The sequence below is a fragment of the Anarhichas minor genome, unplaced genomic scaffold, assembly GCF_050575085.1.
Source record: "Anarhichas minor isolate MPS153535 unplaced genomic scaffold, ASM5057508v1 ptg000011l, whole genome shotgun sequence".
NCBI classification, from domain to species: domain Eukaryota; kingdom Metazoa; phylum Chordata; class Actinopteri; order Perciformes; family Anarhichadidae; genus Anarhichas; species Anarhichas minor.
The window spans coordinates 568,855-593,022 of NW_027466457.1; the positions used below are offsets into that span (position 1 = coordinate 568,855).

Sequence of the window (24,168 nt, forward strand, 5' to 3'; positions counted from 1 at the left end):
GACTCAATAGTTCTTTATCTTACTTGGCAGTTTGCACTCTTTGCTGCTGCCATTACTGGTATAAAATTGTCATCTTGTCTGACACAAACTCATAAAAAAGGTCCTTAGAAAAGCAATCTACACATTCTCTGGAGTCACAAACCAACAACATCCTTATCTCGATCTATAGTTCCTTCCAGTTGTTTAACAGGCCGACACATTCCTGAATCTGTTTACGACTTGTCGATACTTTTTTAGATTGCCGGTGGCTTTTCTTGATCGTACCATCATCTTATCCTAATCATTGTGCTCCCCAGGCCTCTTGTTGTGTATGAGCACTTTTAACAGCTCAACTTTAGGTAACCATGAAACAGGCCCCACCTTTGACTTTATCACACAGCTCCAACACAATATATCAGGATTGGTGCGGCAGCAAAGGGGTTGGACCTGATCACACCCGGCCCTCATACATTGTGTTACATAATGCTGTTTGGAAAATACTAAAAATAGTGCGGAATGAAAGAAATCTATAGAGATTAAAACAATAAATAAAATGTCAGTGAATCAAAAGACATCAAGTCTTGCAAGTGATGCAGATCAATCAAAGAAAAACTCACTTTTTTTTACGAGGGAAAAGACAATAGCTCAATCATAGAGTTGGAAATATGTCTTTAATAGTAAATACACGCGTTGTATGTCACTCTCACACGGAGCCATCTAAAAAATACATATTACAGGGAGGAACGGAGACAGCTCCAGTATTTATCCCACTATGACTACGTCCTCCTCAGTGAACTCATAGAAGGGAACCTCCAGGTTTAGAGGAGCAGGTCCCTTTCTTATCTGTCCTGAAGCATCGTAGTGGGAGCCATGGCACGGACAGTAGTAGCCTCCGAAGTCTCCGGCGTTGGCGATGGGCACACAACCCAGATGGGTGCACACACCGAGGACGATGACCCAGCGGGGGTTAATCACTCTATCCTTGTCATGCTGGGGGTCACGAAGCTCCGCCAGAATCACACCCTCCTCTGCTGCGATTACCTTCTCTGTGCGGTGACGGACAAACAGGGGCTTTTTACAACATTTAAAGTAATGCTTCTCTGTCACACTGTGTCCTCCTATTTAAGGCTCAATTACTAGTAGATATAATAATGACTAGATGAATTGATCATGATTTGAATGACATTAATAAAAGAAACATTTTGGATTAAATGTATACTGATTAATATATTGTATCCCTAAGCATTAGTCGTTATAGATTACTGAAACCAGAGTGACCTTTTTTAAAATTGTCTCGTCAATCGTGATTGCTTCCCCCAAGTACAATACAGCACATCAGATCTGATCAGGTCTAGATCTACAAATTGAGTTTCATAAACTTAGTTCAGGAACAGGGCCACGCCCAGAACACAGCTCATTACCTCTGCACAGAGTATTTAAGCACAACGAACCTGTTCACTTTCTCTTCGACTCTGTCTTCACATGACATACGACAGACGCTCTCTGACTCAGCAGACGAGCAACGCTCCATCCCTACCCCACATCCCCTCTACCTCGACCCCTACAAGCAAACGCTCTCTGACTCAGCTTCAAGCTTTGCTAAGGCTAATACTAATATTAATGCCATTTGTTAAGTGTTCAAAAAGCTGGGCAGGAACAAGCTGGTAAAAAAGGGAACCATACAGATGTTTTATTTATTACTATTATAGATAAATATACCAGTATCGTATCGTATTTGTGGTATCATATCGTATTTGTGGTATTGTATCGAATTCTGGTATCGTATCGTAAGTATCAGGTATATATATATTTATTTATGCCAGGTATCGTATCGAAGTCATAATTTTGGTATCGTGACAACCCTAATCCAGACAAACGTCTTGCCACCGCAACCTCGAGGTGCATCACTTAATTATACTGTCTTAATCACCACGGTCATTATTGTGCTACCTACTGCCACCCACTGGCACGGAAGAGTATTTAATAAAGTAGCCAGCTACTATGTTGCAGGCCCAGACGCTCAACCATGGCAAATTATTCGAAGCAACCAATTAATATATATTATTTCTGGACCTATTTAAGCAAATCAGGATATTTTTCCCACGGCCTACCTGACAATCTCTCACAGCACACAACATCTCAGTGGTAAAAATCACCGACCTAGATGACTTCCTCACCGTCACGCTATCTTCTTCAATCCCAGCACACGGTCTAAACACTCGGCTTCCCTCCACCAGATAAAATATATAAATAGAATCAATAGATTAAACAAAATCCTCCTTGCCACACATCCCGTTAATTGCCTTCGCCGTAACAAACCTCCATGACCACGTCACACTTGACGAAGCACGTAAACCGAGCTAAACTGACACCAGTTCCTCTCCTCCCGGAACGGCATCTCCTTCTTCCAGGACGAACACATCACCAAACCGGCAGACATCCAGCTTTTCACAGACACAGCACCCTCGATCAGCTTCGACGGCTTCTACAGTGACAATCGGTCCTTGGCCGCCAGAATACCCCCCGAGTTTACTCGGCGCCTCCTCCACCGCTTCAAGCCAAGGAATTTCCGACCACATCCTCAAGATAGTTGGTCTTCCCCCGCGGCATATGGCTGATAGGTGGCAAAAGATGCATAAGCAGCATTCTCCATGGATGTGTAATTTGCCGGAAGCTTCGAGGTAAAATGGAGAGGCAGAAGATGGCAGACCTGCCAGAAGAACGGCTAAGCACTTCAGCACCTTTTACCTACACAGGCCTGGATGTTTTCGGCCCTTGGACTGTCACTGCAAGGCGCACTAGAGGAGGAATAATCCTCAATAAGCATTGGGCAGTGCTCTTCACTTGCTTGAGTACTCGTGCTGTCCACATAGAAGTGATTGAGTCTATGGATGCTTCATCCTGTATTCATGCTCTCAGAAGGTTCTTTGCCATTCGCGGCCCCTCCAAACAGATGCATTCCGACTGCGGAACAAATTTTGTTGGTGCCTGCAATGAACTTGGATTCCAAAAAGTAATGGGCGAGTCAAAGGTGCAGATGTACGTCAACAGTCAAGGATGCACATGGGACTTTAACCCTCCGCACTCTTCACATATGGGTGGCGCATGGGAGCGCCTGATTGGAGTGGCACGCAGAATCTTGGATTCTATGCTTATGCGTACAGACTCCTTCAACCTGTCTCATGAGGTTCTGTGCACTCTTATGGCGGAAGTGACGGGGATTATCAACTCAAGGCCTCTAGTACCGGTCTCTGCAGATCCAGACTCACCTCTCATACTTACTCCATCAATGCTCCTGACTCAGAAGCAGAGTGTACCACCTCTACCTGGAAAGTTCACAGAGAAGGATGTCTACAAACAACAGTGGCGTCAAGTCCAAAGCTTAGCCAACCCGTTTTGGACTCGCTGGAAGCAAGAATATCTGCAGACATTGCAAGTTCGTCGCAAATGGCTAGAGTCATGCCCAAACGTCGAAAAGGGTGACATTGTTCTACTGAAGGACAGCAAATCACCCCGTAATGACTGGCCTATGGCACTTGTTACGAGCACCTTTCCCAGTGATGATGGAAGAGTCCGCAAGGTAGAACTCAAAGTGACCAAGCAGGGATCAAGCAAGACATTCCTCAGACCTGTGTCTGAGATTATTCTTCTTCTGAAGAAGTAGGACTGAGACTTTTCTATTGTTATCCTGTTTAGTACCTATATATGGCATCTTTACAGATACCAAGCGGGGAGTGTTCTGCCCTCAGGACTGGGGAATTGGCGCCCCCTCCTGGGCCCTTTAGGTTGTGTTGTTAATTTGCATTTATTTTGACATGCACTCTGACATGGAACAGGAAGTTCGCCACATGCGGTAGTTTTAGGTAGATGGTCTCAGAAAATCATCCGCTGCCATCCATCATGTGTTTACACCTTCGAAAGCATAGTCTGTAAGTATTTGTTTAGCACAGACCACAGAATAGTATTTTAGTAATACTTTCGTCTTAAGTATATTTGTAAAGGTTAATTTTGTATCCGTAGCCAGTTGTTGTTACACTATACGTTTGACTGCTACAGAAGCGTAGGAGATGCATAAAGTTAAATTTGTAGTGTGTAATTCATATGCATATTGCTCATTGTGTCCTTCTGTTTGTTTTAGTTTTACTCTTATTTAATTCGTGTACGTCGATGCTGCACAATAAAGCATCTGGAGCTTGGAAGCTACATCCTGACTCCCGTATTCATTTGGATGGAGTTTGGCTTACTGCTGAATTGTGTACCAAGTTACACACACACAAGGAGAGCAGTACAATAATAATAATAGAATAATCATAACTATCTGTAGATGAGTTTTTTTTCTTCTGCACAATAACCAGTAATACACGTATTATGTAACACAAGAAGACCTTTCACCTGTATTGGCCTGTGAAAGCTCAGCATAAATATGTACAGGGTACAGTTTTTAAAAGGCACGAACAGTTAATGTTTACTGTGGTTACTACGACACGCTTTACCGGAGGGCTTTTATTTTGTTGATTGGCGCTACAGATGTCAACCTTTGGCTTATGATGCTTTCTGACGCAATCAGAGCTATCACACTGGTATCTGAAGATGATTGCATTAGAAAAGCACTGTGTGTCACACTATTCAATATATGCAGGACAATGTGTGTCAGTGTCTGATGTGATATTATAGTATATTGTACATTGTTGATTTGTGAATAGCTGAGTTAATATTGTATTTGAACAAACTGACAGTATTTTCCTGCTTTCTTATACTATGCTTATTGATTGCTGAGTGTCTTTCAGTTATAATTTCTGTCATGTCTCTTTAAATGTATAAATCTGATCCACAGTATGTGCCATCGACTTGATGATGTCATGAAGCTGTGTTGTGAGTTATCTGCCAATCAGCAAATCCAGACCACAGTGAAAGGCTCAGGGAAGGGAGCAGCAGCAGCGGGCGGTCTGGCCTTCGCTGGAGGGTTAGTCGGGGGACCTCTTGGTATCACAGTCGGTAAGTGGGAATAAATGCATGCAACAGTTTCTCCCACTCGTGTGTGTGTGTGTGTGTGTGTGTGTGTGTGTGTGTGTGTGTGTGTGTGTGTGTGTGTGTGTGTGTGTGTGTGTGTGTGTGTTTGTGTGTGTGCAATCATAATTCCACATGTTTGAAACCCTCTTACCCATGTAGGCGGTGCTGTCGGACGCCTTCTGGGCTGCTGGCTGACCAGTGGACAGTTCAAACCGCTGCCTCAGATCATAATGGAGCTCAGTCCTCAGCAGCAGCAGAAGCTTTATGGTAGTCTTCTGGCCGTGCTGGGAGACATTCAGTGGACAGATTTGGCTCAGCTAACTGCTCTAGTGATGGGCAACGCCACCCTGAAGCAGCAGCTGTGAAATGTGAAATCACATATTGTAAATTTGCACAGACGCCATCACAGACTTGGTTACAGGTTATACGGTTATTGTGAAAACAGCTGTATACCTGGATTAATTTATTATGGGAAGTACACTCATCAGATGAAGAGCGTGTTCTTTCAATTTGAGAGCATCGCTCATTGAGTCCACGCTCAGATTTGGTACTGTCTTTAGCTTGATCCAGTAGACTAATTGAGTTTTTATTTTCTAATTAGTGTTGGTTTTCTAGAGGGGGCCGGGGGCACGCTCACCTGGAAGAAAATGTTGTACATTTTAAAGTTAAATGCATCAGTCTGGTGCACTTTGAGACCAACATCAAGAACATGAACATAATTCAGGCTGAAAGTAACGCAGTTTAAACTGACAAATGCAGGAAGGACAGCTGGCAAGAAATCACTAACTGTGTCATTCTGTAAATTAACCGATTTATAATATCACTGCTTCATCTATAACGCGATAGATCTGACTATAATAACACGTGTATTCACGTTAATTTTTTACTTTGATTTATTCTTATTCTTTCAGCTGAGACCCCAGCGATGTCAAACGGACTTTTGGGCAAATAAATAAAAATATATATAAATATAATTCTAAGCAGTAAGGAAGTTTCCTTCCATAACTTAAAATCACCCACACCAAACATTAAAGTAGCCGGAGACTGTAAGACACGACTCAAGAAGCCGACACACGTCAGTGAATGTGTGATGAAAGAATATTTACACATTTCTTTTCTATTTACTCCCAAGTCTGTTTCGCACCACTAAGGCTACAGCTGAAAGAATAAGGCTAAAATATTGTCATACAAGAACACATCTGCAACACATTAATTTACCATAATACACACATGTACTTATAGTCAGATCTATCGTGCTCTAAATGAAGCAGTGATGTCATGAATCTGTTAATTTACAAATTCACACAGTCTGAGATTTATTACCAGCTGTCTTTTTTTGCATTTGTCAGTTTAAACTGTGTGATTATGTAATATTCATTAACGGTCCACGTACCGAGCTCTGATTGGTCAGTGTGTATTTGAAGAAAAGGAATTAAATCACACGTTGCTGAGGGAGCAGAGGGGCAGAAAACGGTCAGAAGGCAATTCATTGGTGATATTTTGTCTTCAATAAATAAATGTTGGAAAACAATCACTTGAGTAGTCTCGTTCCATGACCCACAACTGTTACATATGGACCAGATGGAAGGTAACTGAAGATAGGACTAATGATATACTATTTTATTAGTTTATGGGCTTTTATTTTGTTACCCACCAAGTTGCAGCGGAACCGGATGTTCCTCGTAGAACCTGTCTGAATGGACTTTTATCTGTTCACCTTTTTTTCTGGATGTTTTTCCTCTGACTCATCTCCCGAGTCAAAACCACACCCATTAATGCATTGCTGGTGGAATCCAGGGAACTACCATTACATGTGAGGAGAACTAAATTAGCATTATCACACTGGATTAGTATTCAGGGTGGACTTAATGGAAATACAGCATCGACTGTCCTGTACAATGGTTGAGACTCGACATTCTCTGGTAAAAGCTTTGGATGGGACGTTAACAGGAAAGTGAAACAGTTCAAATTAGATACCATACAACATAGTCCAGCAGTTATTAGTAGCAACATTGCTCCATGGATATTTCCACAACCCAAGGTAAATCTAGAGATATTAGAAAAGAGAAGAGAATGGACTGAGAGGAATGTAAACATCGGATACTTGGTTCAAGATTTACTGAATAAAAGCTATTCTAATTATATAAATATTATTACAGGTGGATCTAAACACTCAGATAATAATCATGTAGGAGTGGGCATATACATTCCAGAATTCAACAAAGGAATTGTTAAAAGCACTTCAAACAGGTTATCAGTGTACACAGCCGACCTGACAGCAGTAATCATCAGTCTTCAGTGGGTGGAGGAGGTCAAACCAATGAAAGTAGTTATGTGTTCACATTCTGCAGCTGCAATACAAAGTATACAATCCGGTCAAACAGTACGAGAGGATCTTTTAACTGAAGTTTATATGTCATTACTGAACTCACAACATTTAGGAATAGATGTACATCTCTGTTGGGCACCGGCTCATGTTGGAATAGAGGGAAATGAGGTTGCAGATAAACTTGAGAAAAAAGCGTCAAACAAAAATAATATTTTAGAAATTTGTTTTGGGAGGTCAAAAACAAAATCAGTAATACAGCACGGAATTATTACATCTTGGCAGGAAATTTGGAATAATGACAATGAGGGTAGAAATTACAACAAAATTCAGATGTCAGTCAGAGTGAGAAGTGATGGAAGTAAAAGTAGAAAAGAAGATGTTACTTTCAGTAGATTAAGGTTCGGACATACAGGACTCAATGACACGTTATACACATCATGAAAAAGACAGAGTGGGATAAATGTGAGATATGCAACTGTAAAGAAACTGTTGAACATGTGCTGATAGAGTGGAGGAAGTTCAGGGTGGAAAGAGAGACTGAAGAACAGAGTGGTAGATACAGGAAGGGAGTGGAGCATCAAAGGACCGTTAGAGACAGGGGACAAACAAGTTCAGCTTAAAAGGGCCTTATTTAATATTTTGAATGGAACGGGTTCAATATCCAGAATATAACTTCTATATGAAGTTTATTTTTATTTTTTTTATTTTATTTATCAATAACATTATTATTGTGTTTAAATGATAACTGTCATAAAGTCATGATGTTACACACTCCGGTCCAGTAGGTGGCGCCTTAAACGTTGGTTTGTAGTCCGCCATTAAGTGAAAGAAGAAGAAAAAGAAGGAGAAGAAGAAGAAAGAGGAGAGGAAGACGAAGAGGACTCATCTCATGGTAGCCTATAAAGCTATTGAAGTTAGCTTAGCATGCTAACTGGAAACAGACGGACGGGGACGGAAGTGACCAACACAGCGCTAGTCAGAGTTTAATGAGAGTAAACGGTGTTTTTAACGGAGTTCGTCTGGAGGAAAACTTTCTGTGGTTTAGTGAAAATGTCTAAACTAGAAATGCTGAGATCTTTAGTCAACCAGCGACTAACTGCGGCTGATGAAGAGATATTTGGTCTGTTTGAAAGAACGATAGCAGAGTACGAGGAGGAACTCGCTCGTTCAAAAGACGAGAACAAGCGACAACGGGAACTTCTGGACGCTGTTTTCAACCCGGAAGTCCGGATACAAAGAGCACGTGGGTTCACTTTATTTCTTCTCTCAAACACTGTTCATGCTCCGGCTGATAACTTTTAATGTAGTTTGGAGTGAGACTCTGTTGCAATTCGTCGTTTTCTTCGTCTCCTGATTTAATACCTGCAAACGTGTCGCTTTTCGGCGAAATAAGCCGTTTTGAATCAAAATATATCATCCACGTGAGTGTAGATCCGTAGTGTTTTTATTTTCTTGGGGGGGGGGTCAACTGGCCAGCCAGCGTTTCTCAGATTGGAGTGAGACGAGGAGAAAAGGTGATGTCGTGATCTTAGCAATAAAACATATTTGATGCGACGTGCGACGTCAGCGTTAAGATGTCTACAGCGTCTTCATTTCCCTCCGTTAAAGTTTAAGTTCCGTTACCGTTCAGACTTGTTGGGTTAAGTTAACGTCCACTGCATGCGGAACTTTGTCAACGGCTAACGCTCATCATTATCGCGATTTAGGAGGAAAAAACTAGTGATGGGAATTCCGGCTCTTTTTAGAGAACCGGCTCTTTTGGCTCGGCTCACTAAAAAGAGCCGGCTCTTTCGGCTCCCAAATGGCTCTTCAGATTTTTTGGTGCTTAAATTAATTTATTACCAACAATAATGTAAAATTATGCGCAATATGAATTACTAATGTAAAAAAAACATGCACTATATCAAATGTTTATTATATAAATACACTTTTATTTATACACTCTACAGAGTGATAAAAAAAAATAAATTAGAAAGTGCAAAAACAAATGTTTAACTATTTACAAATGAACTTAACTAACTTTTAACTATTTTGGTCAGTTCTTCATCAATTGTCTTCTGTCTTGCTGCGGTCATAGACTTTTGCAAAAATTGGCTCATAGAGCTCTGGGTTGTACTTTTAGGCGGTTGTGGTGGTGTACTGGACGATGCTGTAGACACTGCAGTTGCAGCAACAGTTGCAGTAGACATACTGGCACCTTCATTAATATCAGGTTCACTTGCTTGTCTTTTTTCTTCCAATTGAACTGATGGATGAACAGTTCTCATGTGTCTGTGCAGGTTGTTTGTGGAGCCAGCTCGATATGAGATTTTAGTCTTGCAGACTCTACATTCTGCCTTAGTTTGGTCAATGTAATTGAAATGTGTCCAGATTTTGCTGCGTTTCCTGTTGACTCTCATTTTCTCAACTTTTTTTTTTTACCTTTCCAGTCCGTTGCTCTCTTTCTCTCTCGTGACTCGTCTCCCTCCTCCTGTTCGTGTGCTTGCTGTGTGTGTAACTCCCGCCCCTCCCCCCTCTGCTCAGCGCAGGCACAGAGACGACACCACACATATTGACCAATCAAATGCGGCTCCCAATCAGGAGCCGGTTCACGTCAAAGAGCCGGCTCTCAGAGCCGTTTCGTTCGCGACCGACACATCACTAGAAAAAACGTAACGTGATGAAACATGAATCCCCCTCCGTGTTCCGGTTCAGTCCACGCGGTCACTCATTAACGTTAAACCGGAACACCGGCAGTTCTGGTTGCAGTTTTTTTTGTTTAACTCAAAGTAGAATGAGGCGATTTCGTGGTGATAATAACTTGAAACATGAGGCCCAGATACTGATGAGATGAGGTCAAAGAGCTCCAGGAAGAGGAGGCTGGTTGTGTAGCGCAGCTTGACGCAGGGCTGAGATGTGAGTGGAGCTGGGCCTGGATACAGGTGGAGGTCTAAACAGACGTGAAGAGAGAGCAGTACAGCTTCCCGCTGTCACATTGTTTTAAATACATTGATAAGGCAGGGTATGCTAACTGCAGCCTCTGCTCCAATGAGATGAACTACAGCAACAAGGGCTCACGTGTCCTCTCATCACACTGTACACACTGTTCACTGTGATGACCACAGCCAGTGTACTAACAGTCCCAACAGTCCCACGTTGCTCTCAAGAACCCTGAAGTAATGAGAGGGTTAAGGTGCCTGTACCTTCATTTCAGCGGGTTGCTATTGCAGAGGTGTGTATAGATCACAGCTATTATTTTACTCTTATTTATTTATTTTTCAGGGACAATGCACACTAATCAACAGTTGCACTGTAAGTGAGCCAGAGTTAGCCAGAGAGGCTAATTTCCATCTGCTGTCCCCGGCCAGATGTTTCAATGCAGCCTAAAATAACAAAATCTCAAATTGAAACGGAGTTAAAATTCATAGAGAAACAGACAGCAACATATAGACAAAACCAATAAACAGCAAAAGAAAAGTGTACGACATTAAAGCAGAGCAGACATAACAGGTTTCAGCATGCGTCACGCAGAACAGACCCACCTACAGGACAAGCACATATAACACTGAAGCACTTAACATACACATCAAAAAAATGGAAAATAGCAACACCGATCAAGACAAATGCACATATAGATGAAACAAGCAGGCAGGACAGACAGTACATCAATGCTGGTACACCTGATTGGCAACAAGCCATTTCTTGAAGTTATGTTTGAATGTTTGGTACGTGTTTTGTGTGCGTATGTGTGGTGGCAGAGCTTTCCATGAGTGAGCTGCCTTCACAGAGAATGTAGATTTACTAAACGAGCTTGACCTATGTGGAATGACACAATCACCTCTTGAAGCAGATCTAGTGAGTCTGCTGCTTTGAGTGCTTTGTTTAATAAAATCACTAAGTGGAGGTGGGGCCATACCATGTACAATTTTAAAAACCAGACACACATCAGTGAATTTAATGATGTTCTCCCAACTCAGGATATGGTGTTTGGTGAGAATATTGCAGTGATGGTGACTTTTGGGTTTTTTATCAAGTGTTTTTAGGGCTTGTTTATGGAGAATATGAATGGATTTTAATGTTGTGCTGCTGGCTTGTGCCCAGCTGGTTAAGCAGTAGGTCAGATGGGGGATAATCATTGCATTAAAATACAATTTTGCAGCTTGCATGGTTAGACAGTGTCTGATATATCTAAAATTCATGAGATTAAATTTTAAGACATTTGTCACATGTTTTACCTGTTTTTTAAAAGAGAGATTGGAATCAATAAAAATTCCTAAATATTTAAAATCTGACACTACCTGTAGCCTCTCACCAGCAACATAAACATCTGGCTCCAGTGACACTTTGCAAGCCCTCTTTGTGAAGAACATACAAACAGCCTTTTTAACATTCAGGTGAAGGCAGGAATCTGCAACCCATTTAGTTACATTTGTCATTGTGGACTGGGAAGAGACCCCGGGGAAGACCCAGAACACGCTGGAGGGATTACATCTCCCAGCTGGCCTAGGAACGCCTCGGGATCCCCCAGAATGAGCTGGAACATGTTGCCGGTGAGAGGGAAGTCTGGGTCAGCCTGCTTGGCCTGTTGCCACCGCGACCCGACCCCGGATAAGCGGAGGAAAATGGATGGATGGATGGATGGATTGTGGACGTGAGTTTAAGTGCAGCTTGTTCTTTGCGTGCACATAAATCACTGTATCGTCAGCGTACATTTGAATATCGCACCCATCGCAGACACCCGGCAAATCATTAATGTATAAACTGAATAGTAAAGGTCCCAAAATAGAACCCTGGGGTACTCCCACGTTAGATCTTAGAGTAGATGACACGCTGGGTTCTTCCTTCATGGTAGGATTTCAGCAAGGCAAGAGACTTTCGGGAAAAGTTAAAATTTGACAGTTTGTTAATCAGGACATTGTGATTAACCGTATCAAAAGCCTTCTTCAGGTCAAGAAAAAACACTGCTACTACACCCCCTTTATCCATTTTAAGCTTCACATTCTCTAAGAGGAAGCAGTTGGCTGTTTCAGTAGAATGATTAGCTCTGTAACCAAACTGCATAGGATGTAGCTGATATGGAGAGCTGTTGAGATGTTTAATAAGTTGCTCTGCAACACATTTCTCAGCAATTTTGGAAACAGCAGGGAGGATACTGATTGGCCGATAATCGGAGACATTGGTTGAATCTCCTGACTTAAAAATGGGTGTTACTATGGCTGATTTCCATCCTTTTGGAAACACACATTGCCTGAGAGATTTGTTGACAATGCTTGTGATAGGGTGAGTGAGTGTGCCTTTATGTTTCTTTAGAATAATATTGTCAATTCCATAAACATCCTTGGCCCTAGAGTTCTTGAGTGAGCCTAGAACTCTGGTGACAGTAGATTCAGAGACTTCTTGAATAGCGAAGCATGGTTGACCTTCATTTACTGGTATAGGATGAAATTGACCAATACTGGAGCTTCGAGTTAAAACTTCCACTGAGTTGATAAAGTATGAATTGAAAGCTGTACAAATTACAACTTCATCTTGTGTAAGGCACTCATTCACATTCATTTTAAGTTGCTTCTTTGAATTGCTGTTCTGTTTGTCTGTCAACGTCTTTATATTATCCCATATTATTTTGGAATTACCTCCTGCTTCATCAATGATCTTAATAAAAAAATTAGCTTTTGCTTTTCTAAGTTCTTTCGTTACCTAATTTCTCAGCATTACGAATTTCTGCCTATCATTTCCTAATTTAGACTTGAGTCCCAATTTTAATGTATAGTCCCGTTTTTTCATTAAATTCCAGATGTCACTATTTAGCCATTGAAGTGTGTTCTTTTGATTTAGTTTAATTTTGGCTTTTTTAAGGAAACTGTTAATTGTGGTCTGTATTGTGGATAAGAAGATGTTGCTGTCTTCCTCCACACTTGCACCCGTTAAACAGTTGCTCCAATCAATTCCTTGTATAGCATCCTCAAATGAATTTTGGTCACCTTTCGGTATTCTTAATTGATAAGCCTTTCTGGTAGAAGACATACTAAAACGTTTCTTTGTAAGTTTTCTTGTTAAAAGTATCAAATATTGTGTGTTTTGATCATTCTTTCAGGTTTATTGCTAAAAATCAAATCAATCTGGGACTGAGAAGAGTGGGTTATCCTTGTGGGTTTGTTCACTAACTGGGTCATATTAAAGCAATCAATTGTACGTTTTAGGGATTTTCTTCCAGACTTATCCTCCCAATTTACATTAAAATCACCCATTAATATAACCTCTTTGTCAAAGTCACATTCCTTTAACATGGAATTAAGCTGATCGTAAAATTCACATTTGGAGCGATGGTGGTGTGTAGAGACATATAAGAGTAAGAGACATTTGAGATGATAGTGACACTTTCAGACCAATACATTCCAATTTGACATCACTTGACCACTCAAACTGGCTGCAGTTAATGTGTTCTTTAACGTAAAACATTACTCCTCCTCCTTTACCACTAGATCTATCTCTTCTAAATATATTGTATCCACGTACATTCAAAGCAACAGAGGGCGAGTTTATATGTAGCCAGGTTTCTGAGAGACATAGAAAGTCCAGGTTTGAATCCACTTGATAAACTACTTTAGCCAGAGTAGATGATCATTTTCATTTAAATAATTGAACTGGATTGAATACATATTAATTGCAAATAGAAAATAGGCCACAATTCTAACAGATTTACAGTAACAGTGGAAGTTAATATTAATATTATCAATGAAAACGAATCACTTTATTTGTACAGGCAATGGTTCTTGCTACTCTTGCTATCTTTGTTTTTATTTGACCAAAACTTTAGCTCAATGGATTTTGTCTAAATAAAGGTTAATAATAAGAATAATATTGATGTAAAAAAAAAAAGCTAACTAGCCAGCTGTTCAACTAGAGCTGAAATACTGATTAATCACTGAATAATAAATTAGTTTTTTGCTTAAAGTAAATGTCTTATCATTTAATTTACTCTGGAAGTGTATGTCCAGGAGACTATTTGCTCAATTCTAATATTTCTTTGTAACACCTCTGTGTGTGTTTACTGTTTTCCTGCAGACGTCCAGCAGCTGTTGTTGGTTAAAGAAGAGGTTCCCTCTGAGCAGCAGGAGTGGAGCTCCAGTCTGGACCAGGAGGACCCAGAGCCCTCACACATTAAAGAAGAACAGGAGGAACTCTGCACCAGTCAGGAAGGAGAGCAGCTTCAAGGTCTGGAGGAGGCTGATGTCAAGTTCTCATTCACTCCTGTGAAGAGTGAAGATGATGAAGAGGAAGCTCAGTCCTCACAGCTTCATCAAAGACAAACTGAACAGATGGAAACAGAAGCTGATGGAGAAGACTGTGGAGGACCAGAACCAGACAGGAACTTGGATCCAGATAGATATCCAGAACCAGATACTGATGAGAAGACTGGAGACTCTTCTGACACTGATGGCAGTGGTGATTGCAAGAAGACCAGAGAACCTCAGTCAGGTTTAAACTATGTGAAACCTGATGAAGTCCGTGTCAGTGATTCAAGATGTAGCGATGGTGAGAAACTTTTTAGATGCTCTAAGTGTGAGAAAACATTTGGCAAGAGACACAAACTGAAGATACACATGAGAACCCACACAGGAGAAAAACCTTTCAGCTGCTCAGTCTGTAAGAAATCATTTAACCGGGGTTCAACTTTACAGAGACACATGAGAACCCACACAGGAGAAAAACCTTTCAGCTGCTCAGTCTGTAAGAAATCATTTTACCAGCGTTCAAATTTACAGTTGCACATGAGAACCCACACAGGAGAAAAACCTTTCAGCTGCTCAGTCTGTAAGAAACCTTTTAACAATCGTTCAACTTTACAGATACACATGAGAACCCACACAGGAGAAAAACCTTTCAGCTGCTCAGTCTGTAAGAAATCATTTAACAATCGTTCAACTTTACAGAGACACATGAGAACCCACATAGGAGAAAAACCTTTCAGCTGCTCAGTCTGTAAGAAATCATTTTACCAGCGTTCACATTTACAGAACCACATGAGAACCCACACTGGAGAAAAACCTTTCAGCTGCTCAGTCTGTAAGAAATCATTTTACCAGCGTTCACATTTACAGAGACACATGAGAACCCACACAGGAGAAAAACCTTTCAGCTGCTCAGTTTGCGGTAATAGATTTGAGCGCAACAGAGATCTAAAGGTACACATGAAAACCCACACAGGAAACAATCCCCTTTAGCTGTTCTGGTTGCAGTAAAGTTTCCGTTTGTGATAAAAGCTTTCAGCACGAGTCACCTCTGAAGTTACACATGATTAACTGCGGTTCAACTACACTGATTTCAATACAAAAATGCACTGAATGAGCGCCAACTGTACAGTTTGAAATAGTTTTGATGATTATATTGATAATTGATTTGATGGTAATGTAAGTTTAAGACGATGGTTTTGCCTGCATCTGTGCACAGTATATTGTATTTAAATGATTTCATCAATAAAAACAAAAAGGTTTGTGTATTTCACTGTTTCATACAGTTTTACATTGCACACTTTGTTCGTCAGGATTAAATCCATCAGTGACTGGAGTGTGACTCAATAGTTCTTTATCTTACTTGGCAGTTTGCACTCTTTGCTGCTGCCATTACTGGTATAAAATTCTCATCTTGTCAGACACAAACTCATAAAAAGGATAAAAAAGGTCCTTAGAAAAGCAATCTACACATTCTTTGGAGTCACAAACCAACATCCTTATCTCGATCTATAGTTCCTTCCAGTTGTTTAACAGGCCGACACATTCCTGAATCTGTTTACGACTTGTCGATACTTTTTTAGATTGCCGGTGGCTTTTCTTGATCGTACCATCATCTTATCCTAATCATTGTGCTCCCCAGGCCTCTTGTTCATGTGTATGAGCACTTTTAACAGCTCAACTTTAGGTAACCATGAAACAGGCCCCACCTTTGACTTTATCACACAGCTCCAACACAATATATCAGGATTGGTGCGGCAGCAAAGGGGTTGGACCTGATCACACCCGGCCCTCATACATTGTGTTACATAATGCTGTTTGGAAAATACTAAAAATAGTGCGGAATGAAAGAAATCTATAGAGATTAAAACAAAAATAAAATGTCAGTGAATCAAAAGACATCATGCTAAGTGATGAAGAACAATCAAAGAAAAACTCACTTTTTTACAAGGGAAAAGACAATAGCTCAATCATAGAGTTGGAAATATGTCTTTAATAGTAAATACACGCGTTGTATGTCACTCTCACACGGAGCCATCTAAAAAATACATATTACAGGGAGGAACGGAGACAGAGCTCCAGTATTTATCCCACTATGACTACGTCCTCCTCAGTGAACTCATAGAAGGGAACCTCCAGGTTTAGAGGAGCAGGTCCCTTTCTTATCCGTCCTGAAGCATCGTAGTGGGAGCCATGGCACGGACAGTAGTAGCCTCCGAAGTCTCCGGCGTTGGCGATGGGCACACAACCCAGATGGGTGCACACACCGAGGACGATGACCCAGCGGGGGTTAATCACTCTATCCTTGTCATGCTGGGGGTCACGAAGCTCCGCCAGATTCACACCCTCCTCTGCTGCGATTTCCTTCTCTGTGCGGTGACGGACAAACAGGGGCTTTCCTCTCCACTTGAAGGTCATGTTTTTGCCTTCAGGGATGTCAGCGAGCTTGATCTCAATCTGCGATAAGGCCAGGACATCTGCTGATGCGCTCATTGAGGAGACAAACTGGGTGACCACCGTCTTGGCGGCATACACACCAACCACAGTGGTCGCTCCAGTGACGAGGTAAGAGAAGGACCTTCTCGCCTCGCTGCTCTCCTGGGAGGACTTGTTGGGGTCCGTAACCTCGGGGCGACGGTAGTCTGTAAAGTCAGGAATCTTGATATCTGTGTGGGCCAGGCGGATCCCCCCAGGAGCTGGAGAAGAAACACAAGATGCAGTTTTTAAAAGGCACGTGCAGTTAATGGGCAAACTGTAAAATATTTGGTATCTTACAAAAACAACATTTAAAGTAATGCTTCTCTGTCACACTGTGTCCTCCTATTTAAGGCTCAATTACTAGTAGATATAATAATGACTAGATGAATTGATCAAGATTTGAATGATAAGGACATTTATAAAGAAACATTTGAGATTAAATGTATACTGATTAATATATTGTATCCAGAAGCATTAATCGTTATAGATATGAAACCAGAGTGACCTTTTTTTTTTTTTTTTTTTTTTTAAATTGTCTCATCAATCGTGATCGCTTCCCCAAAGTACAATACAGCACATCAGATCTGATCAGGTCTAGATCTACAAATCATGATACTGTCAGTATAGCTGATACTAACAATTGCTTATTTCAGTCCAACCTGGAGATATTCAGATTGCCATCACTGAAAACCAGCACATATTCACATCTGATGAGCTGGAACCAGTGAAATGTTTTTTTCTTTCTATCGATCACGTGACAATGTTTCTATCAGTCGGTTAACCGACTAATAGAAAAAATGTTAAATTGGAGGCAATAAAACCCAAACTGAATTATCATAACAACTATCTGTAGATGTTTTTTTCTTCTGCACAATAACCAGTAATACACGTACTATGTAACACAAGAAGACCTCTCACCTGTATTGGCGTGTGAAAGCTAAACATAAATACAGGGTCACATGTCAAGATCGATGTCATCGCTGTAACTGGTGTAAAGTAACGTTCGTGTTTCTGAGCTGTTGAATCTCCTTAGTCTATATTTATATACTTAAGACTTTTTAACCATAGTTGACCTTCTGTCAGGTTACAGATGTCAGTTACAACACAGCTATTTACAGCTGATCAGAGCAAGTTATTAGTACTAGCGTTAGTCTGGAGACATGAACGGCAATAAAATAGAGAAGCATAAAATGTACACGCTGTTAAAATGAACATGTTAATTAATCAGTATAAAGTCAGTATATTACGTTGCATCGTCACATCAGCACCACCGCAAACTCCGCCCGTTACATCCAACGCCATATAGCCACAAGTCGGCCTTACCAGCAGAAGGCACCAAGTCCTTGGCAGCAGAGGACCGCAGGCTTTTAACTGTCTGTTTTGTTGCCTGCACGTAAGGGGAAATAGCCCCGGCACGAGCGGACATGGACATCATCTTTGCCCAGAATAAGGGACTCCCACGCCGAAACTGTGGACACGACCCGACCTTGCGAGTAAAAATCTGACGTGCACCTCGCTGATGTGCTTTACCAGAAACTCCCTCCGCCCTCTCAACGTTCCGCATTAAGTACGGTCTGACCGAAGTGTCCCTTTCGTTTTTATCTTATATATCGAGTAATTATATTATTTTAGATGTATTAAATGAAGCCATCATTACATGTTATATATTCAGTGTTGACATATAGCAACAGTTTTGACTAACATGGTTGAAATCCTATAATCATTTAAAATAACGTTTGTTTCGGTACAGGCATTTTTCTAAGGCAGCTGTATCCAGGGGTCCTCATGATGTAAACAAGGGTCCTCACACAAAATATGGAGAGGGGCTATACAATGGTAACCTGAGAGAGTAAAATAAAATAAAAATGAAAATACCAAAAAGAAAGCTATTCCTGCTAATTATTTTTGCATATGTGGCATTTTCACTCTATGCTGCATATAATGTATTCTTCAGCACCAAAGTCATCTCCCGTGTTCACAGGGTGGTGAAGAAAGAGACGGGGGCACTCTCGGGTAATTACACTTAACCGTAACCGTTATCTAGTCCCGATTGCAAATACACTGTTAGAACTTCGTTTCGTTTTTATGGTAACTAAGATGGAGGAAATGTGTGCCTATAAGCTATAATGTAAATTGTGTGTTGTGTTTGCAGGTGGCGTCAGAGATGGCGGTGCTGTTGCTCCATTCCTAGCTCGTGATTGGAATCCGTGGGAGGATGAACAGGTGGACTACAACTCTGCTCTGACCAAAAAGAGGGAGGCTTTCAAACAGCACCTGGGTCGAATTGACAAGAACAAACCCAAAAGATACAGGGTACAAATCTGGGGTAAAGCTGCCATAGGTAAGTCGTGGTATTATAGAATCTGTCTGTCACAGCCTGCAGAGAAGGTCTGTGGTGGGATTTTGGCGTGAAATGACAATTGTGTGACATCACAGTGCCATTTTGATTCTTACAACTACAGATGATTTAAAAAACAGTTTCCCTTTATATTGAATTAGATACAAATTTGAAAATGTTGGTTTTCAAGTCTTCTGATTGATGCTTTTCATTGGCCTCTGGTTGTGTTAATTTCAACATTTGTATTGTCATTTATTCAATTATACTGTGGAACAGAATGTTATACCTCACTGAAGATGAGGGGCAAGAAATACAGAAACGAGGCAATACAACATAACAAATAGACAGTACAGTCTGAGTGTTATGTATAAAGGAATACAGAATACAAACTGAACATCATATAAAAGAGTTAGAGTTAGAGTTGTGTGATGAAAACCGGCAGCAAGTCTGACAGCCAGAGGAGAAAACCTCTGGTTCCCTCTGACAGTTTTGGCCTTATGTCAGTAGCACCTGCAACATGGCCAACATTTCTAACTCACATTGTGCAGTCATGCATTGATAAACATCACTGATCTTATATGATGCGAACAACCAAAATAGTATTATTTTGTACGTGGTGTGGATGTAGAGAAGTTGAATGAACATTGAAAATAATATGTATTATTGAAAATTATTACATTTGTTATTACATTTATTGAATTGAATTTATCTATGAAATAACTGAGAATCTGGATGTTATTATTATACCACAGTTGCAGTGTAATTGCAGAGAGCAGGAAGATACTTGGTGAACAGTGTGAACAGTGTTTAGAAAGGGGAAATTGTATTTTAAATGCGATTGATAAAATAGATCTTTAAAAAAATGTGAACAATGTTATTAAGTAAAATATAAATGATATTTTAATTGTCTTAATGTCTAGAATCAAAAAGATTTTTCAAAAAAAAATTTGGGGGGGGCAAAAGTAAATTATATATAGTAGTAGATTAATCATATTGGTGTAGATCAGAGTTTAAATAAAATAAAATAAACCAGATTAAGAGCGTAGCTATCAACGCACCAAACACCAAATTAAACTATGTATCAAACATGTTTTGAAAGGTTGTTAAAAAATCCCTCTAAATCATAATTCTTCCTTACTTGAGACAAAATTCTTGCATTAGAGAGAGGTATACCACTATGATGGTTGAAGTGACAGTAACTACAGTATATACACCTGATGATACCAGGAGTGTACAGAGTGTACAGACATAGAGACAGATACAAACTACATTGATGCTCTTCTGCAGAAGACAATAATACAACATAATGGCTCTGCACATGTTGACATTTGAAATCTGGTAGTAAATGGCTGTGAACGCTTCTCTTCTCCTCAGGGATTTACCTTTGGGAACATATTTTAGAGGGACCCCTCAACCCTTCTGACAAGATCGCACAATGGCGAGAGGGAGAACTGCAGTCAGGAAAGATTGATTTCAGGTAACAAGTCAAACATGGGAGACTTAACAACTGCCAAATCCAAGCATTTGGTCTGCTTTTGGGTCTCTGTGAAACACACCATATACAAACCACTTAAGACACAACTATCAAATTGACTTGTTTTCCCTCCCCTCTTGCCTCTCCATCTTTAGTTTCTACACAGGTCCTGCTGTGGTCCAGGGTCATGTCCCTCTGGATATGAACAGCCTGGTTCTGGTTCTGAATGGCCGCGAGCAGCAGAAGGTCTCTTACTCCACACGGTGGCTGGAGCATGTCCAAGCTCTGGTACATTCCCATACAGTGTCACACGTGGCTGTGGTCCTCCTGGGGAATGAGCACTGCAACAACGACTTCATTGCCCCATACCTAAAGAGAAATGGTGGATTTGTGGACTTGCTGTTTCTAGTGTACGACAGCCCCTGGGTTAACGACAAGGATGTCTTCCAGTGGCCTCTTGGTGTCGCCACGTATGTAATTTCTTACTCGTGTGTGTCAGTGCATGTGTACTCAATATCAGTACATTAAACTGCGGGTTGTACTTTCAAATGAATAGCTTTGTCTAACACATTGCTCTGTTTTGCTTGTCTCTGTGCAGATACAGGCAGTTTCCTATGATCAGGCCTAATGCCCAACTGATTACCTCCAACAGGCCATACCTCTGCAATTTCCTAGGAACTGTTTACAAAAATTCCTCCAGAGAAACTCTTATGCAGGTGCTGAAACAATCTGGCCTGGATAAGGAATGCATCACCACTGCCAGGGAGAAGTAAGTCATTGTTTAGGACTGATATGACAGAGCTCACTTTTTCTATTTTCTTTAAATGACTATATTGCTTGTTTATTGACTTGTTTTTAAAAAAAAGAATGATATTGAGAATAACAAGAACCTTTCACTGAGACATTTCTTTTGTATCTTTTTAAACATAACAAATAATTTATATTATTTATGATACAACTGTTTTAGCTAACAGTCATTGGGGTTCTCCCATTTACTGAGACATCAAATTCAAGGGCTTTGACATTATTTTCAAGGTCTTTTCTGGTGAAATTCAAGGAGATTAAATCAGTCTAGATTGTTTTGGTTCAAGTTGCCTAATTTTGTAAAACTCTGCCGCCTTCTCTCGAATATAATGGTACTATATGTCACTTGGCTGGTGGTGCTTAAAGCGCCCCAAAAAATACATTTGAAAATCTCAAAGGCAATGTCTCTATCGAGAAATCATGACCTGGTAACTCAAGATAATCAGAATCAGAATCAGCTTTATTGGCCATGTATGCGTGCGCATACATGGAATTTGACTCTCATCGTACATACATACATAGAATATACAATAAACAAGAGAAATATAAAAACAAGGACATCAAAGACAACAAAGTAGAACAGGGAAACAAAGCATAAACATTAACATTTAAGTACTATGTACAATGTAAATCCACAGGCCTTGTTGTGAGCAGTTTCATGTAGAAACTATTTTCTTTCAACTGTAGTTCTTACATGAAACCGCTCACAACAAGGTCTTGAGTTACCCGGTCATGATTTCTGGAAAGAGACATTGCTGCTGAGTTTTTCAAATGTATTTTGTGTCTAGTTCCAATATATTGGAGAGATGGCCGACATCTCTACGGACAATATTTCTAAAACCAGGCAGCTCACACCAAAACAATCTAGATTGATAAACAGCACTACAGGTAAGAGGAAAAATATGTATTTTAGATATTGAGGTGAACTCTCCCTTTAAAGTAATACATCACAGAGGCTGAAGAAGTTAGACTTTATATTATTAAACTTAAGAATTCATTTTTGCACAGAAATGTGGACTGTGGATTTTGTTCCCCATCACTTATACTGGAATTGTGTTATATGTTTTACTTAAATGTAAGTAGTTTGCAAACTTTACCCATACATTTTAGGGGCTGCTGCGCACACAGAGGGCATCGGTAAAAATACAATTCTCTGACTTCCTGTATGTGGTACGTAATGCAGTTTGAGAAGAGTTTTGTTGGTTTTTAATGTTGCCAGGGAACCCTGGTGTTATCGGTAGCTACCTTTTTATTTCTTTAGACATTTTAAATGTAGAATTTTACATATTGAATATAAATGTGGTTGAGGTGAGATATCTACAATAGGAATCATCTGATTGGAACAGTGCTGCGATATATTTAGCACATTAACTACACTTATTCTTGCCTCAGGTGGCTCCCTCAGGAGACAGCGGAAAGCTTGAGAGGCTATCAGACAGCTCTGGCTCAGAGCGAGCTCACTCTCTGCCCAGTCGGAATCAACACGGAGTGCTACCGCATCTACGAGGCCTGCTCCTACGGCTCGGTGCCCGTGGTGGAAGATGTACTGACACCTGGGAGCTGCGTGGCCGGGTCCAGCTCCCCACTGCGTCTGCTCAAAGCTGCAGGAGCACCCTTCATCTTCATCAGTGACTGGAAAGAACTGCCGGCCATCTTGGAGAGGGAGAGAGGGATGAGCCAGGAGCAGAGGGTGGACAGGAGGAGGAGGCTGCTGGAGTGGTACGCCAGCTTCCGTCAGCAGATGAAGGAGAGGTTCACTGAGGTCATCGAGGAGACTTTCTTCAAAAGCGGCTGACGGGAGCGTTTCACAAACAAACATTTAAAAGGTATACAGGGGTAGACGTTCGATATTGGTTTAATTTATTTTGTGGTTGGTGGATAAATGTGACATACTACTGGTGTTGTGAGCCTGATGATGTTCAGTGTAATATTCTTGTGCGGGTTATTATAAAACCATTTGTGTGTGTTGTAAAGCTGCCATTACTAGTCATTAAAGGGCCCCATGACATTAGTGTCATGGGTCATGTTTATTATGTTAATGTTTACAACGGTGGAATGTCCAGGTGTTTAGAAATACTAAATTATACTGCCTTTGCATTTTGAAAGATCATTATTTCAAAGATTATTTCAACCATGTTTTATATCTGTTTGTACACACTTAATATTGTGATTTTTAAAAAACACTAAACACAAGGAGTAAAAATGAGATATAGAGCTCTTATTTTGTAAGCCACTTGAAAATGGATGTTGTTGCTGTGGCATGTGACAATGTTCTGATCAAAACATAACAAAGGACTTTCTTCTTTGTTCTGTTTATTTTAGTGGTGTGCTGCATGGATATTATTTTATTTTTTTGACATTGCAAGCCAATAAATTGGAGTGTTGTCCTGAAGAGAAATGAGTGGATGTGCTTGTCCTGTGCATTTATTTTTTATACACTGCAGATGGCGCTGTGGTCCAGGTAGTTTTTAGTGGCTACAATGATCTCAGATGAAGGTAAAGGCTTTGTGAAGTTAGGCATAAATAAATGAGAAAAAGCATGGGG

The 24,168-nt window shown here is 40.6% G+C and overlaps 5 protein-coding genes and 1 long non-coding RNA gene across 8 annotated transcripts; 3 read left to right on the forward strand and 3 right to left on the reverse strand.

Annotated features, from left to right (window-relative positions):
- Positions 1-631: 631 nt before the first annotated feature.
- LOC142947299 (cytochrome b-c1 complex subunit Rieske, mitochondrial-like) lies at positions 632-5,336 on the reverse strand. The gene is made up of 2 exons (XM_076088785.1): positions 5,141-5,336; positions 632-1,025 (listed from the first exon to the last, which is right to left on the reverse strand). The coding sequence occupies exons 1-2, from the start codon at positions 5,142-5,144 to the stop codon at positions 742-744; spliced, it is 288 nt and encodes a 95-aa protein (XP_075944900.1). The 5' UTR covers positions 5,145-5,336; the 3' UTR covers positions 632-741.
- LOC142947298 (protein C19orf12 homolog) lies at positions 3,698-6,514 on the forward strand. The gene is made up of 3 exons (XM_076088784.1): positions 3,698-3,908; positions 4,814-4,974; positions 5,149-6,514. Exons 1-3 carry the CDS (start codon positions 3,847-3,849, stop codon positions 5,352-5,354), a joined length of 429 nt encoding a protein of 142 aa, XP_075944899.1. The 5' UTR covers positions 3,698-3,846; the 3' UTR covers positions 5,355-6,514.
- On the reverse strand, positions 6,420-8,991 carry LOC142947300 (uncharacterized). Its single transcript, XR_012953346.1, has 3 exons — positions 8,942-8,991; positions 7,422-7,498; positions 6,420-7,340 (listed from the first exon to the last, which is right to left on the reverse strand). It is a non-coding gene; the product is annotated as an uncharacterized LOC142947300 (long non-coding RNA).
- On the forward strand, positions 7,611-15,797 carry LOC142947294 (uncharacterized). Of its 2 annotated transcripts, none has more exons than XM_076088777.1 (2): positions 7,611-8,561; positions 14,363-15,797. In XM_076088777.1, the coding sequence occupies exons 1-2, from the start codon at positions 8,369-8,371 to the stop codon at positions 15,520-15,522; spliced, it is 1,353 nt and encodes a 450-aa protein (XP_075944892.1). In that variant the 5' UTR covers positions 7,611-8,368; the 3' UTR covers positions 15,523-15,797. The 2 variants fall into 2 exon arrangements, with proteins under 2 accessions (XP_075944892.1, XP_075944894.1); XM_076088779.1 differs by lacking the exon at positions 7,611-8,561 and adding an exon at positions 9,282-11,948.
- Positions 15,798-16,502: 705 nt separating this feature from the next.
- LOC142947296 (cytochrome b-c1 complex subunit Rieske, mitochondrial-like) lies at positions 16,503-18,557 on the reverse strand. 2 transcript variants are annotated; one of them, XM_076088781.1, is made up of 2 exons: positions 18,331-18,557; positions 16,503-17,225 (listed from the first exon to the last, which is right to left on the reverse strand). In XM_076088781.1, the coding sequence occupies exons 1-2, from the start codon at positions 18,440-18,442 to the stop codon at positions 16,615-16,617; spliced, it is 723 nt and encodes a 240-aa protein (XP_075944896.1). In that variant the 5' UTR covers positions 18,443-18,557; the 3' UTR covers positions 16,503-16,614. The 2 variants fall into 2 exon arrangements, with proteins under 2 accessions (XP_075944896.1, XP_075944897.1); XM_076088782.1 differs by having other exon boundaries at positions 18,255-18,387.
- Positions 18,558-18,797: 240 nt separating this feature from the next.
- Positions 18,798-24,029, forward strand: rxylt1 (ribitol xylosyltransferase 1). The gene is made up of 6 exons (XM_076088780.1): positions 18,798-19,020; positions 19,160-19,348; positions 20,720-20,822; positions 20,975-21,289; positions 21,418-21,588; positions 23,016-24,029. The coding sequence occupies exons 1-6, from the start codon at positions 18,873-18,875 to the stop codon at positions 23,416-23,418; spliced, it is 1,329 nt and encodes a 442-aa protein (XP_075944895.1). The 5' UTR covers positions 18,798-18,872; the 3' UTR covers positions 23,419-24,029.
- The last annotated feature ends 139 nt before the right edge of the window (positions 24,030-24,168 follow it).